Source organism: Heterodontus francisci, chromosome 12, assembly GCF_036365525.1.
Source record: "Heterodontus francisci isolate sHetFra1 chromosome 12, sHetFra1.hap1, whole genome shotgun sequence".
Lineage (NCBI taxonomy): Eukaryota > Metazoa > Chordata > Chondrichthyes > Heterodontiformes > Heterodontidae > Heterodontus > Heterodontus francisci.
In genome coordinates, this window is record NC_090382.1 from 93,336,682 (window position 1) to 93,354,216 (window position 17,535).

A 17,535-nucleotide genomic window follows, 5' to 3' on the forward strand; every position below is an offset into this window, starting at 1 on the left:
AAGTTTGGGGCAGGAGGGTTCGAGGGGATGGGCAGGGTAGGGATTTACGAGGCACAGGTATGCAAAATTAACACTGGCAAGGTTCCAACATACTGAAAAATAGTCAAATATAAGTTCCTAACACACACACACCAAAAGTGCAATGATACAACAATCATGGACTAACTCTGAAGAGTTACGAAATGAACTTTGTATTTAAAAAATGAGCCTTTATTTTAAAAAGTGAACACTGGTCCAAAATGGCCTCCAAAGAAAAGGAGATTGACCTTCTGTGTATTCAAACCGACTGGCAAAGACAAAGGACAAATCTTCAAAGCTATATGATGTCAACGGAACCCATCCTACACCTATCCTAAAAACATTCTAAAATTGAATGTCTTCTTCTGAAACAATGGAGGTGTGAAGTAGCCATGTCCTGGGCCATTGTGCAATCACCATGGGGAAGAAATGAGAATGTCTCTGACCAGGACATGAGAGGTGACACAGTTTTACCTTAAAAGAAGACAGCCAGAGAGAGAGAGAGAGAGACTTACCCAGGATAGAGCGACATCTAACAGCTTGCATTTCCAGCAAGGCAAAAAGCACATGCCCCACTGAAAAAATCCGGAATATACATTATACAGCAGTGAGAGCTAGAAGTAACCCACCATCTTCGGCAGAACCTTTAATCAAGAAAGAAATCTACATTCGTCTCAGGCCTGCAACCATCTGGAACTTGATTCTCAAGAGAATTCAACAGGTTTATCGTAACTTTTCCCCCCACTGAAAGCCACCTTCCTTTTTCCCTTCCCTATCTGTTTCTTCTTGTGTGAGTGTGTGCGCAAATGAATGCGTGAGTGAATGTGGTTGTGACAATTTTGGGATAAGGCATAATGATCAATAAACAATTGATTTTCTGTTTTTAAAGATGTACAAGAAAACCTGGCGCTGTCTGGTTACCTGAAAACTAAAACACCAAGGGGCTAAACCTTATTACAAATACACTTGCTGTGGTCAGCTGGGGAGTTGAACAGTGGGAACAACCCAAACCCACCATGTGGCCGTAACATTCCTCTGTTAAAGAGTGATAGAGCCTCACTTGCCACTGACAAACACATTAGCCTGACATTATCATCATAGCATTATACAACCTGAGCCAAAAATTGGAAAACAAATATTTAGAAATAAAACACATGTCATGGTTTGGAAGCTTTGGACCATTTTTCCACAGAAAGTATTTGGAAATAAAATGTTGCTTTAAATGTCATGTTTTAAAAGCAGAGGAGCTAAAATTCAAATTTATCAGGGCACTAAGCAGATTGGAAGCCCATTATACAGTCCATCTGATTTTACTTTACATTGAACTCAATGGGCTGGATTTTATGCAGCCAGTTAGGGTTTTGATGCAGGCCAGAAAGACAAGGGGAACCCCACCTCAGCGTTTGGGGGATTCCAGCTGCATTTTATGGTGCTCAGATAATTACAGGATGGCCAATCACAGGGCCAGCAGCTCAGCAGTCTCATCAACACCACCAGGAGTGATGGCCTGCAGCAGTCACCAGGCCAGGAACCATCATGGAGACCTGGACAGCAGGTAGGTGGGGGTTTGCTCACTGAGACCAGTCAGGCATGCCCCAGTAAGGGGTGGGTAGTTGAGTGCGGGGGCGGGGGTGGGGGGCGTTGTGGGGTGTGGGTGGTGCACGGGGTGGCCTTTGCTACTGGGGGTCCTCAGTGAGCCTCAGATTGCCCACTGAGGTGTTCCCCCACCAGTCCACACGGAGGCCGCCTGGAGTTACTGGGCAGCCTGCTGATATGGCACCCCCCGCCACTGATTAAATGCCAGCAGTGGTGGGAAGAGACCCTGAAGTGGCCATTAATGAGGCACCTAAGGCCCTCAATTGGTCTCTGGGTGGGAAGGTCTCCCTCAGCCTTCTCCACCCCGACTAAGCTCAGTAACGTGTCTTTACAATTGCTAAACACCTTATACTCACTGGGGATGAAATTCCATGGGAGTAATCAGATTATGCTTTGGAACTTGAGTGGAAGAGGTGCAGAAAACCTGGAAAAATGGCATAAAACTGTGTGCCATTTTACAGGGTTTCTGCTGAAGTTACGGTGGACAAAAGGAGAGAACACCCATGGAAAAGCCCCTCCTTCCACCTGTTGGAAGCTTTTTGATCTCCTGATTATGAACAGTCAGGAATGAAACAGAGCTACAGACAGCTGGAAGGTTGTCCAGTTTTTGCAACAGAGGAACTGCTTGAGTTAGAGATGACTCATGGATGTGAGGTCGGATGGCATAGTCATTATTTTAATGTTATAACGAACAGATTACATTAATTTAGCTCAATCAATGCAACTTCATCAGAACAATTACTCTGAACATTTTACCTTACTGTAGAATAAAGCTAGGAGGAGAAAGGCACATATAAAAAATATTTTCAAAAGAGAGTTCAGCAGGGTTTGGATGTGGGTTTGATCAGTGACAAATTAAAATCAGCATGGATGAATGCAATGCATTTCATATTGGAAGTAAAAGTAGAAGCTTGAGTGGCAACTTCAGCCCACTCAAAGGGTCGGATTGGAATTGTCAAAGTCAAAGTTGAAAAGAACGTAGGCTGATTAACTGATTTATTGCTCACTGTAAATAGTGTAAGGAAGTCAACCAAGCCCTAGAGACACTGCATAGGGAAGCAACAAGATTGATTTCCTGGTGTAAGAGGGAGGAACAAGGAGTAAATAATTTAATAAGCGACGATTAGGACAACAAAATGTCAGAGCAGGAGAGTGAAATGAACTGGATTGCTCCATGGAAGAAGGCAGAATGGCCTCCTTCTGTATTGTGCTATTCTATGATTCTGTGCTTTTTTAGAGCCTTGTAAGGAAATGTCTCAGAGGTGATAAGATATTCAATGGGATAGAAATAATAAACCCAAAACAATACATTTAGGGAAACAGGACAAGAGGGTAGAGGGCTAATGTTGCAAAAAGCAAATTTAGGATATACCTTGTGATGTACTCGGTCTGGAATGAGGTTTGACCGAGTTTAGTATAAGATATGAAGCTGAGACTGAAACAGCATGATGAGACAGAGCAGCAGGCTGTTGAACACAAATGCTTCTCCTTCATTCTGTTTTTGTTTCACTTTCGTTTGCACGCATGTGTGTTCTACAGCAACTTCTAAAGTACACAATGCACAATGCAATTTCAAAACACTACAACACGACATCCCTTCTCTTCTCAGTAAATGAGAGATATACCATGTTACAGGTTTGTTTCCAAAACTGTAAACAATAAAGTTAAACATAAATAGTTCACTTCGTAACACAGTCACTTAAGTATGATGGGCATTTTCTCTCATGAGTAGGATATCGTCTGACATTGGGGGGGAATTTTATGCTCTCTCCCGTGGTGGGGTTGGAGGTAGGGAGAGCATAAAATCGGGTGGGATGGTGGCGGGGGGTTCTCGCCACCGACCCGCCTCCACCAAAATTTATTTTGGGCCGGGAAGGCCAGTGAATGGCCTTCCCGGCCCAAAATAAATTTTGGTGGAGGCGGGTTAGTGGCGAGAACCCCCCGCCACCGTCCCACCCAATTTTATGAATGGCCTTCCTGCCCTGCCGCCAATTGAGGCCCTTAACTGTGCAAATAACCCCCAATTAAGGGCCTCTTCCTGCTGCAGCTGCAATTAAAAACCATATGGGCTGCATCCCGGCTCCGGGTGGGGGTCGCTGGTGATGGTGTGGGTGTCCCTTGTTAAAAGGCACTCACTTTCTGAACAAGGGACCAGGCTTTGGGATGGAGCCCACTGAGGGCCATCCCCCGCCCATGCTCCCATACACCCACCACCACCCCCACCCCCACCGCCGCAAGACCCCTCCTGCCCTGACCTGCTTGAGGCCTGGTTCCAGCTATGCTCCTCGGCCTCTGATAGGTGTTGCTGCAGCGGCAGCCACCGCCTTTGCACCCCTGGCCTCTAATTGACCGGCAGTTCTGCAAGGGCAGGCATCTGGTGACAGGGTTCTTCATCCTGTGGCTGTCTACTTAAGTGCCTAATTGGCACTTAATTTGACAGGTCTTCTGTACATCTGAGGTGTCATCTGAAGTGTCGTTGTTGGAATCGGATTCAATGCTTGCGAGTGCTGTTTTCAGTGCCTTGAAGAATGATGCATTTCGTGTGATGATTTGTGAATTGTGTTTAGCAGTGATCATTGATCCTTTTGTGTTGGTCATAACAAATGGTTGGAAGTCATAAGGGATTGTTGGTTTTCCAACATGACCGTCACGTTTCACAAGTACTTTATCTCCTGGCTTTAACGGTGTAGCTCTAAATTTCATGTTTCGTTCTGCATTTACTTTCATTTGATCCTTCTGTTCTCGATCGGGTTCGCTTACATGTTGATCATTAGCTCCTCAGGGTAGCTCAGGAAGACGTGCAAAGGATGTGCAAAGATGAGTGCAGCTGGAGGTATTCCAGTAGTCGAGTGAGGAGTCGCTCTGTAATTATGAAGAAAGTGATATAGCTCTTGCTTCCTTGACTTGTTCTCAGCTGTAGCTGTATGTATCACAGTTTTCAAAGTTTGCATAAATTTTTCAACTTCACCATTAGCTTTTGGTCAATGGGGTGTGATTTTCCTATGAGTGGACCTTATATAGTTTACAAATTTGCTGAACTCATCGCTGTTGAACGGGAGTCCATCATCACTTCTTACCGTTTGAGGGATTTCAAACAAGGCGAAGATCTAGTCAAGCTTTGGGATGACTGCTTTCGTTGAAGTTGATTTAATTAATTCCACAATTGGGAATCAGCTGCAGTCGTCAGTGCCGACGAGCAGGTGTTCACCTGTGGGCAAATCTGCAAGTCAACACTAACTTCAATCCATGGTCCTGGAAGGAGTTCAGACATCTTGAGAGGATCATGAAGATTTGACATTGTGGTTGCTTGACATGGCAAACACTGATTGATTTTGTGCTCTACCATGCAGTCAATTCCTGGGAACCATACTTTTTCCCGAAGGAGTTGTTTGGTTTTGACAATACCCTGGTGTCCTTCATGTGCTATATCGACAACACATTCCCTCAGTGAGTGTGGAATGACAATACAGTTGTGTAATAGGAGATCAGATGTGGTTGTAACTGTTAGCTCATTCCAAATATTGTGAAGACCTTGTAGTGTGTGAGCGATTTCATTTGTAGACACTTTCTGGCTCACGTCTTTCTAGTTTCCAGATTCCATAGCTTTCATACATAGTTGCAAAGCCTCATCTTATTTTGATGCTGCTTTGATATCGGATAGTTTTAGTGACTTTGGCACTGCATTTATGCTTACGCAGTTAAGATGTTGTTCGGCAACCTTTTCCTCATGACTAGTAGGGCTCACTGTCGGCAGCAGATGTTATGAAAGATACTCCACTGGGTTGAGCTTGCCTGGCTGATAGTCAACATGGAAATCGTACTTTAGCAATTTGAGTAACCAACATTCTATTTGAGTTTGCTATGTGGATTGTTGAACAAGCTTACTCGTGGTCTATGATCAGTTATTACTTTAAACCCGCTTCCATATAAGTAAAGATGAAAGTGTAAGATACCCCATGTGATTGAGAGCACTTCTCTCCCTGCGAATAATGTTATTCTACAGGCGTTAATGATCTGCTTGCCATTGCAACAATTGATGGGTTACCTGTCTTGTCTTTCTGTACGAGAACTGCACCTAAGCCAACGGGGCTTGCATCCATGACTAGCTGGGTGATTAGATTAGATTAGAGATACAGCACTGAAACAGGCCCTTCGGCCCACCGAGTCTGTGCCGACCATCAACCACCCAGTTATACTAATCCTACACTAATCCCATATTCCTACCAAACATCCCCACCTGACCCTTTGTTTCCCTACTACCTACCTATACTAGTGACAATTTATAAAGGCCAATTTACCTACCAACCTGCAAGTCTTTTGGCTTGTGGGAGGAAACCGGAGCACCCGGAGAAAACCCACGCAGACACAGGGAGAACTTGCAAACTCCACACAGGCAGTACCCAGAATTGAACCCGGGTCCCTGGAGCTGTGAGGCTGCGGTGCTAACCACTGCGCCACTGTGCCGCCCTCAGGGTGGTTTCCTCAGGGTCAAAACAGGCATTTCTGCAGCTTGCTGACAAACGTTGTTTGCTCTGGTGTACTACCTGTTTGTGTAATTTAGATTGCGTAGAGGGGCAGATAGCGTAGCGAGGTCAGGAATGAAGCAGCTACAGTATGTGATGAGTCCTAGCAGACTCCAGACTTCTTGCAGGTTTGTAGGATCTGCAGCATTTGCAATGGCTTCAACTTTCTGTCGATCTGATGATACCCCTTCACCACTGCACACATGACTGAAGAATTCAACTTTGTTTTCACTGAACAAGCACTTGTCTTTGTTCAAGGTAAGGTTACATTCTCGGAGGCATTATAGGCATGCAAGTAGGCAGGTCTCGAGTTCCTTTTTGGTGCGGCAATAGATGAGAATGTCATTACTGATGTTCTGTGTGCCTTCAAGTCTTTGAAGTGCAGATTGAATCATGCACTGAAATACCTCAGCTGCTGAGCTGACTCCAAAGTTGAGCCACTTGTACCGGAAAAGTTCAATGTGAGCAGAAAACACAGTAAGATATCTCGATTCTTCTGGAAGCTCAATTTGATGGCAGCCTACATTGAGGTCAAGTTTAGCAAAGTGTTTAGCGCAATTCACTTTCTCTATGATGTCATCAATTGTCACGATCAAGTGTCTTTCTCATTGTAAGGCTTGGTTTGGTGAGCTTAATTTGGTTCTCACTCTTGGGTTTCTTGATGACTTGTATGGGTGAGACCCAAGGGGTAGGCTCATCCCCAACTTTACGAACATACGAATTAGGAACAGGAGTAGGCCACTCGACCCCTCGAGCTAGCTCCGCCATTCAATAAGTTCATAGCTGAACTGATTACTCTACATTTCCACCTACCCCCGATAACCTTTCCCCCCCTGCCCTTGCTTATCAAGAATCTATCTACCTCTGTCTTAAAAAAACGTTCTCAATAATGTCAAGGTCAAGTAAGTTTTGAAGTTCCTTCTTTGTCTGTTTCCTCATAGAAAATGGTATTCATCACTGTTGCTGAGCAACTGGGGTCACATTAGGATTGTTACGACCAGGTGAGAAAGGGGTCGAAGGGTTCCCTCTCAGCTTTTGCCTGTTTTAACCGTAACAGGGTTTAATTTTAAAAACACCGTTGTTTTTAGCTCCCCCTCAGTGAATCCTGGTTCATTGCTTTCCAATTGTAAGGCAAAGAAATCAATCAGACAGGTTTTCTTTTACTTAAAGAAGAAAGGTGGAAGTTTATTAATCTTAAACTCTAATTCAGTTAACGACTACGAATACGCGGTGCAACCATGCTAGCACAAATATGTAAACACACATGAAGATAGAGACAGAAAAAGTAGAAAGAATAAAGGGGAAAAGTTTGAGGAGATTGCTGGATTTTATTTACGGTTCCTTTAGGTCGATGTGGAGTCTTTGGTTGCCACTAAGTCTTGCCTTTTCGTTGGGGCCCAGTGTACGCTTTAAAACTTGTTTCAATGTAGGAGTCTATTCTCTCTTGAGGTTTAAGTGACTTCAGTGGATCTGAGATTAATGAGAAATAGAGAGAGAGGCTCTCTTCTTCCAAGTTCAGTTGCAATCTGCAGTCTGACCCAAGCTATCCTGTGAGCAGTTCAAAACCAGACCTGTACCAGCAGGTTAGTCATGTGATTTGCTGTTTAAACAACCTCCTGCGTTTGTGGATTTCAAAGCTCTCGGTGGGAGCGGTGTAGTACTGTATCTTACACTGACAAGATGTGGATCACCATTGCCCAGACCAATCTCTGTTAATTAAATCAGTGAGCAGTTCCCATTGCCTTTTCCTAGGTGACTATCTATTAGAATGCAAATTTTTTTCCAGCCACTGCTGATCTCTTTAAACAAGTCATCTCTCCACTCCAGCAACAGTTTAAAATTAATGTTCATATGCCTCATTCTTGGCAGGTGGGGGTCTTCATGACAGGATCTACATGTAGCTTGCATGTAACACCTTTCAGCTTGCCGATACAAATGAAACGATCAGCATACAGTCCAAGAATGGGTTTGTTATGTGTAGAAATTGCATATGTGACTGCAATTATGTGCAGTTCTGTTGCTGTGTGGAAACTGATGAGTGTATCACATTCTCCAGATGTGACACAAAACAGAGCATTTGTTATAGTGTCTTTGAATGAGACTGGTGTTTCAAAAGTCCCAAGGATTTTCAGTAGTTTTTCACTGTTGTAAGGGAAATTTTCATATGCCCTGCATTGCAGAGAATGGGAAAATCCTCAAGTTGGTTGAATGTTTTGTCTCCCATGAGATTGACAGATTCTCCTGTCTCTATGAGAGCATCTACATCTGAGCAGCCAATGGTTACAGTCACATGTTGGCTGTGTCTGAGAGAGAGCTCAAAAGTATGTTCAAGGTCATCCACTTTTAGATTAGCTACATTCTTTTGCCTTTTTGCTGTGGTACACAAACATGATATCCTTCTGTTGGTATTGGTCTTAGTAGTTGATTTGGCTGATGAGCGACAAACACAAGCCAAGGGGTTGGGTTGTCCACAGGTTTTACACTGTTTACCATTAGCAGGACACTTAGTTCGATGTGGGTAAGCACCGCCACAGTGGAAACATTCTTTGCTAAGTCACAACTCTGTGAAACGGCCGTTGTTGCTTTGCAGGTGGTTTCCTGGCACTTGAGCGATGAACAGTGTTCACAGGAGTTGAAATTGTAGGGTTGTGGTTACTGTTAGCAGCCTCAAGTTCAATAGCGCTGGACTCTGAGAGCTATAGTGATCTTGCTAATGCCAGCTTTCTGTCTTTCTCGAGTGCTTTTCAGCATAGTTGATTAGAGAGACAGCCTTCGATAATTTGTGCTTTGATTTCCCATTCGACATATTCAACAGCACCAAAGTCACATCAGGTTGCTAATTGCCTTATTCGCATGCAATATTGGTCAATTGTCTCATTTGCTTTTTGCTTAGTGGATCGGATTACAATGGTTTCGCATATGGTGTTTTTATTTATTTTATTTAGAGATACAGCACTGAAACAGGCCCTTCGGCCCATCGAGTCTGTGCCGACCAACAACCACCCATTTAGACTAACCCTACAGTAATCCCATATTCCCTACCACCTACCTACACTAGGGGCAATTTACAACGGCCAATTTACCTATCACCTGCAAGTCTTTGGCGGTGGGAGGAAACCGGAGCACCCGGTCACAGGGAGAACTTGCAAACTCCACACAGGCAGTACCCAGAATTGAACCCGGGTCCCTGGAGCTGTGAGGCTGCGGTGCTAACCACTGCGCCACTGTGCCTGTCAGTGCATTTTTTGCTGAGGCAAGTCGTCTTGTTCAGGCATGAGTGTCTCAAAGATATCTTTTAATTCTTCACCTCCATAGCACAGAAGTAAGGCATTTTTCCTTGTGTTGTCTGTGATTGCAAAACTTGCCATCGCACCTTCAAAATGTCGCAGCCACTTTTGCCAACATGGGGATATGGATGATGGCTCTGAAGGCACATCAAAAGGTGATAGGTTGGACATAAACAATGCCATACTGATCAGCAATGCAGTGAAAGGATCTGGGATCGCACTCCCTTCAGAGGAAACTTATCTGCAGTGATCTGAGATTTTATTTTGATTGGATGGTTATTTTGGAGAGATCAGTGTGTGAGTATACACTGTACCAGCTCCCTGTGTGTGTTGAACACAGTCTCCAACCTAACATGCTGTCTGTTAGAGTAGACAAAAACTTTCCACTATTTTCATATCTGAAAGCAATGTTTCTGGTTTTTCACCATCCTTTCTATTTACCGTGTCGCTATTGTGATGTCTTTCAGGACTTGAGTGAGGTTTGACCGTGTTTAGTTTAAGATGTGAAGCTTAGACCAAGACAGCATGATGAGACAAAGCAGCAGGCTGTTGAACACAAAGGCTTCTCCTTTATACTGTTTTAATTTCACTTTCCCTTTGCTGGCATATGTGTTCTACAGCAGCCTCTAGAGTACACAATGCACAATGCAATTACAATTTCAAAACATGACACACCTCAGGATTTTTTTTAAAACACAAAGGATGTTCAGCAGCTGGTTAGCAGGAAGGCTAACTGAGACCAGAGCACTGAACCACTTTAAGAAACCATTAAAGGTGGTGCTGGGTCGAGGGCACAGCTGAAATTCTGAAAGGATTAAATCAAATGGTCTCAGGTCCTTCTTTATCTCAATCTATCTTGTGATCTAGTTTTAAGTAAGTAATTTGCATGCAGCAGATCACATCAAGTTTTTTTTAGATCACTCCTTTACTATAATATGAATTACTCTTCTGAACATGTAGATAAGTTAATTTATAAAAATATAAAAATATATAACATTACTGTACATATAAGAAAGACAGAAAAAGAAAGAACTCGCATTTAGATAGTACCTCTCACAAATCAAAAATCCCAAACTGCTTTACAACCAATGAAGTACGTTTTGCACTGTTGCAATGTAGAGAACTCACCAGGCAATTTGTACACAGCAAGGCCCCACAAATAGCAATGAGATAAATGTGGAGATAATCTGTTTTCAGTGATATTGTTCAAGTGATAAATATTATCCAGGACACAGGGAACCTCCTTTCCCCTTCTGCTCTGCACTGAAAAATGTCAGAAAATCTTTCACATCTACACGGGAAGTTTAGACAGGCCTTGCTTTGATGCCTCATCTGACAGTCCTGCGCTACTTCGATGCTGCACTGAAATGTCAACCTATTCTCTGGAGTGAGGCTTGAACTCGTAACCCATGGACTCAGAGACAAGAATGCTACTACCAATTCACAGATGATACCTTTTATTAGAATTTACAAATAGGGTACTAATGAATTGATTTAGACCACTATAATAGGACATGTGGCAATAAAAATGAAGCATTTTTATTTTAAAATTGAATGTTGTCTACTGATTTTTCAGACATTATACATTTCAGGTTGTCTGATATTCATAACACTGGGTGAGGCAGACATAAGTTCTGGGTTTATAATAAAAACAAGAAATGCTGGAATCACTCAGCAGGTCTGGCAGCATCTGTGGAAAGAGAAGCAGAGTTAACGTATCGGGTCAGTGACCGTTCCGATGAAGGGTCACTGACCCGAAACGTTAACTCTGCTTCTCTTTCCACAGATGCTGCCAGACCTGCTGACTGATTCCAGCATTTCTTGTTTTTATTTCAGATTGCCAGCATCCGCAGTATTTTGCTTTTATATAAGTTCTGGGTTTGATTGACAGCTGTGTCAGGGATGATGATGTGGGCCAGGTCTGTAAAAGGGGCAGGGGCAGTGATTCTTCATAGGCTTTTTGATGGACTGCTCTGTGTTGAGTAGTTTCGAATTGTCAGCTTATATTTAACTACCTGTGGTTACCTGAGCAGTCAACCTGAAGCACATAGCTATTCAGAACTCCACAGTTGTGTTTTGCCATTTAGGAAGTGAGTAACCATCTTTCAAGGATAATTTTATGTTGAGAGTGAGTACAGGATAAGAATCTTAGTTGTTTTGACATTTTGAGGAGAATAGTAAAGTTTGTAATTACTATGGACTTATTGTTTGGACAGAACATTAGTCATTTATCTATTTAAGCAGAATGTTAAATACAGCCTGAGTCGTGGTGTGCTACAGTGTACATTCTTCTACCTACTGAGGAGATCACATGGGTGACATGATATATTCCAGTAAGCTGGACTACAATGGCAATAGTTGTCTTTTTAACCCCCAGATTTCACTATATACGCTTAGATATTGGGCAGACAAAGGCACACTTGTGTTTGTAGGTGATGCAAGGTCGGCTGAACAACATAGACGAGCAAAGTCTGTCATCTCTGTTTATGCTGTGTTAAATAATCTCAGCAGCAGTAAAGGGGGGCACAATTGGCCTCGATACTCTGGATTCTTTCCTTGATTGATATCCAGGGACCCCCGCTAAAGCATGGGTATTGGGTAAGGACAGGAAAGGGCTCAGCTGTGATTATATCCTGTGAGAAAGGAGCCTGAAGTACCTCATTATCTAGTCATACACTTTGTCAAGACTTCAAAGGGCAGCTGGTCTTATTAATCGTACACCACAATGGAGTAAAAGCCTTCAGGAGAGAGGATGAGGACAGGGGGGATTGGCATGTACAGGAGGAAGGGGCGGGGGGAATAAAAACCATGATGTGGAACAGTGCTACTGGGATTTTCCTGGCAGTTCAACACAAAACAATCTTCAGTATTACTCACAGTTACAGGTGCAAGAACAGTTGGCCATCAGCCATTCCACATGTCTATTTTAAAGCTCAGAGTGAATTATACATAGCTGAGCAGTATGATTTGTCTGTTATTTCATGAGTGACGAATATGTGTAACTCACAAGCATGAATACTTTATCAAGGCCTTTTTTCTTCTTTGTGAAATAAAAGGCAGATGAAGCACGTCATTGTGAATTGGCCTTCAGAGCATCCAGATAACATTGCTGACAGACACAGCAAGCTATTCACTCCAATCATTCTTTCAGTGGCCGTTTTAGAAAACAAGACTGAATGAATAGTAAATATGTCTCACTACACTATAAATATCATTTTGCATTAGCACAGACTTCACAGTCATTGCGAAGTGCATTCAAATTATGCATAGAATATTGGCAATCTGGGATTTGTTTAAATCCAGAAACCTAATTGAGGGATTCAGGTGATATCATAAATCAGAAATAACATTCGTCTGAAATTGAGACAGAATGACTCCAGAGTATCTATATTTTTATATGACTTAGAGACTGAGATGCTGTCAATTTTATGGCTTCATGTTGTTGAGTCATGATAAAATTTACATTAAAAACTTGATGATAAAAAAGCCAGTACTTATCAGAAACAATGGCCGAGAAATTGGTTCATGCCAGTGTTGTATGATTGCCTTTAATAGTGATGTCCCTTTAAAATCTTAGTATGCTCATGAGCTAAGTCATGTGACTACAAGCCGAAGTCACTCTGTAGCTATAACACTTAGAGGTAGGTCCTGTAAACAGTTAACTCTGTCCTGTGTATAAAAGTTTAGCTGTAAATAAACCTGTTTGAGATCTTCAACCAACTGGACTCCATGCATCTCATTTATGTTGCATCAGACAACATAATAAAAACTCATTACACAGAGGCATCTCATCATTACAGCCAGCAGCTGTAACCTAGTACTAAAGGGTCCATTATGGCCATCAGCATGTGGGCATTCATTCTGTCCAGGAAGAGGGTCACCAGCCATATTGGTAAAGGCTCGTGCATTGGTGTTCAGGGCGTGTACCTGAATCTGGTGTTAGACCGTTTGCATCTGCAATAGGGGGCAAACACCAATTTGAGGCCCCATTCATAAAGTTGGATTGTGCATGACTGCATCAGGTGCCGTGTATGCTACAGTCATGTTCTTCTGGTGCTTGAGACACAGGAAGCTGCCATCAGAAAAGTAACTTTAATTCTTTTCTATTTACCTTATTGTGAAGCAGGGAGAGGAGGAGTCTTCCTTCTGCCTCCACTTTAAATCTGTGGACCACACCTAGCCACTGCTCATCCCCTTTTGATTGCTCCCCCCAGATTCTTGTGACGATCTTGGCACTGATGAGCTGTCTCTGGGGTGATGACTGATGCCCGCAGCTTACGGCTAAGAAGCGAATGAGGTTGATGTACCGATTTGCCATGGTCCTGCTGCTGGCCTCATAAGGCATGTTTCTAAGCCACTGAGTTACTTGGAATGTGAAAAATATTGTCGTCTGGTGAATATTAGTAACCATTTTGCATGTAGTAAGATCATCCAAACAGCAATTCAACGAAAGGCCAGATAGTCTGTTTTTGATGGCGTTGTTTGAAGAAGGATATCGGTCATGACATTGTGAGAACTCCCTGCTCTACTTCAAATAGTGTTGTCATGGAATTTATCATGTTGAATGGGACCTCATAAGATAGATTGCTATATTCGTAAAGAATCCTTTTAAAAGAAGAGGGGGCTAAGTATTTGTTTAAAAAGGAATTTTTAAGGATGGTTATAAGGGTAATAAATACTGCAGATGATTTAAATTGAAAGATTGAGATAAAAGGCAAGGTCTGCCAGGTCTCAAAAGAGTAAAATAGAAGATAAGTAAGGATATTGTAACTAGATGGTACTAAATTCAGGTTTTAAAAATCTGAAGATGGTAGCAAGACAGAGAGATAAGGAAATTCAGGAAGGAAAAAATTAGAACCTGTTTGCTGATTCTAATCTAAAAGCTGTGATGAAGAGACAGGTTAGAAGTGAGTGAGGCATAGCTCAGCTTATATCCCGCCCATAAGTGTAAGACAGGCATGTTGCTCGGTCTGTGATGGAATCATATGTTGAATACAACTGGTCAGGGTTGATTAGTATGGGTTGTGAGACTGGATTATCCCACAGTTTTGCTCGAGTATATTGTGTACAGAAGAAATACAGAGGTTTACCTTCCTGTCGGTTTACCTGTGGTTGATTTGATTTGCTTGAGTGCTGTCTATGAGAGAGTAAATAATACATGGATTATGGAGGAAATAAGCTTAGTGGGCCAATTGTCCTTTTCTCAGTCAATATCTTCTTACTGGAGCATACTCAGGCAGGTCAGGGGTGGGGAGATGGAAGAATAACCTGTTTCCATAATGCATTTTCACATGAAAATCGGTTGAGTTGACAATACCAACATTGCACAGGTTCCAGTTGTTGGACACATTAACATTTTGCTAATGACTTCACAAATTTAATGATTGAGAATATTTTGAGGTATTTCATCAGAACATACCAGAGTCTGACCCGACTGGGATTCTACTATTTGACCAGTTATAAAAGAAGCAGATTACTATACATTCCCTTTTGCAACACAATGGAACAGCACTAAAATGGTGGCATCTGCTTCAATAGCATATAGCACGGTCATGAGTGTAAAATTCTCAGAAATAAATGTTAGAATAAAATCCAACATCCAATGGTCATAGACTGTGCTATAGTACATATAAAAACCAATACCACTTTACAATCCCATGGGTCATTTGCAGCTCGGTATCATGGGCACTAAATTGTGTTTCCTGTGCACTATGCCAACAATGTATAATTGCATCACTGATTATCTATTTTAATGCAGAACAATTGCAATTAAAAACAAATGAGTCCATCTTTTCTATGGCACACTCATTTGAGATAGATGGGGAAAGGACATTACCAGCGAGCTGCAGTGTTTGAAGCCATTCTCTCTTCATTTAAAATGGCCACTACATCATCTCCAGTGTCAACATTATAGGATTTGCTGACCAATACAATTAATTAAATGCACTTTTAGACGGTACTCTATTAAAATCCAGAGTCAGCAATATTGTTTAAATTCAAGACTCTTCAGGGACACAGTTGCTCAATTTTCCTTCCTTTGAATTATTTTTCAGAGAATATACATTTCTAACTGTAGTGGACAACAAGACAATATAATTGTGAGTGTGAATAAAGGTAATTGGCAAAACAAGCAGAGGGGAAATGAGGATTTTTTTTAACACAGTGATTTGTAATCTTCAAAAATGCTCTGCCTGAAAGGGTGGTGGAAGCAGATTCAATAATAAATTTCAAAAGGGAATTGGATATATTGTTGAAGGGGGAAAAAATTGCAGTGCTATGGGGAAGGAGCAGGGAAGTAGGCCTAATTGGATAGCTCTTTCCAAGAGCCTGCATAGACATGATGGGCTGAATGAACTCCTTCTGTGCTGCATGATTCTACGAACGGGGAGGTCATTAGGAGATTGATTCATTGAAAAAATAAATTCGCTCACACTGTAAAATGGGACTCGGGAAATAGGAAATTTTGGGCAAGGGAGCATAAAAGAACAAGGGAAGCAGGGTACATGATAGGCACATCCCACTTTCTGACTCACTGGAACGTCAGTTTTGGTCAGAAATCGAGACTGTTTACATTGCAGTTTACCATTTAATGATGTTTTGAAATTATGCGTTTTTAGGGAAAGTATTCCATTAACCTAACATGAGTGGGAATCTTCCATTTACCAATTCAATTTCAAGGTTGCTTTTCCCAATTACTTTGCCTTAGAAAAGTTACATTCATTTGCTTGGGCAGTTATAGCAGCTGTGATTGATGTCCCTTCTACAAGTAATAAATGAATTACCACAATGATGTAATGGACCCTTAGAAGAGCTGTAATTATATTTCTTTCCAATCTGCACTCTAAATTATCACAAAGAAGAAAATGGATTCAAAATAGGAAATAGTATCATTGATGAAGGGAATCTTGGAAAATGTCATTAATGAACAAGAAAATTCAGAACTGCTAAATATAGAAAGAGAAAACATAAAGAAATAGAAAAAAAATGTAACTCTAATAAGAACAAAGATCTCTAATATGATGCCCTACCTACTGTAATGCTCTCCAGCAGAAAGGATACATCTAGATATCTCCCAATATGCCGTATTATCATTTTAATTAACAACAGGGAATTTCAACAACCCACTGGCTTTCACCTGCTGCTTAACCATGAACAAGGCCAGTCAACATGCAAGAGAGAAAGTGAAAGAAAGTCACACAGACAGGGTGAGAGGAGAAACCTCTGCAAAAAGAACAAGCTAGCATTAAATGTGAATTTAGGCAGATATAAGCATGTGTTCTTACCATTACTGGGAGGTGGCTGTGCACCAGAACCTGCTCGCAATAGGTATGAGTTTATGGCGAACTCCTCATTGGGGTTGGACTCGAGAGCTGGATGAGAGACGCTGCTGTCAAGCAATGGCATTTGGTAGTCTTTCACACTAGATGATGAAAGATGAGTGCTGGTCTGCTGGGCAAATGGATGGCTGGGCGATGATGAATGTGGGATGGGGCGACCTGGGGAAAAGAGGGTCAGTTGTTGAATGGTGTTAAATCACATGATGCACAAATTCTCAGTTAAAGTGCATCAGAAACCATAACTGTGCATTGCCCAGAGTAATAACCCTGTGACGGACCACCTTTCTTCTCAACTGGCATGCTTGTGAATGAAACAGATTGAGAATTGAGTCTGGCCAAGTTCAACAATCTGCTTCACACAGAAGCCAGGAATTCAGAACTGGAGTGTGCTTCATGCAGTGAATATATGGGAACAGTTCCTCCCAAAGATGATTTCAACTGATGAAAATTGCTGAGAACTATCCAACAGAAGAATATATTTTTTGAGCCAATTATAGTTTGTTGTTTTAAAAATATGAAATAGGTTACTAGTAAAGATTTTTTTGCCAATTTTCTCCTCAACATCCCACTCCTCAAAGTATTAACTCCTTGCTGAATATGGTTCCACAGGGCACCTGTTGACCTTGGATACCTTGCCTGGTAGCCATTATTCATATGTGAGTTTTGATGGTGAACACTCGCAAGCAATTTGACTGTGAGGGGCATCATAATTGAATCCAATCCAGGCCTCATCTGATGTCCACACATGCAGACTTTCATTAGGGTCAAAAATGG

General features: G+C 42.0%; 1 protein-coding gene across 16 annotated transcripts in view; it reads right to left on the reverse strand.

Moving 5' to 3' along the window:
- The window catches only part of LOC137375999 (teneurin-2-like), an 812,476-nt gene that overhangs the window by 341,073 nt on the left and 453,868 nt on the right, over nucleotides 1-17,535 (reverse strand). For 15 of the 16 annotated variants that reach the window (XM_068043888.1, XM_068043886.1, XM_068043879.1 and 12 more), the window contains one exon: nucleotides 16,708-16,920. The exons of the other annotated variant lie outside the window; for it this stretch is intronic. In XM_068043888.1, coding sequence (XP_067899989.1) covers nucleotides 16,708-16,920 — 213 coding nt within the window. The remainder of the gene's footprint in view (nucleotides 1-16,707; nucleotides 16,921-17,535) is intronic. 16 annotated transcript variants of the gene reach the window in all.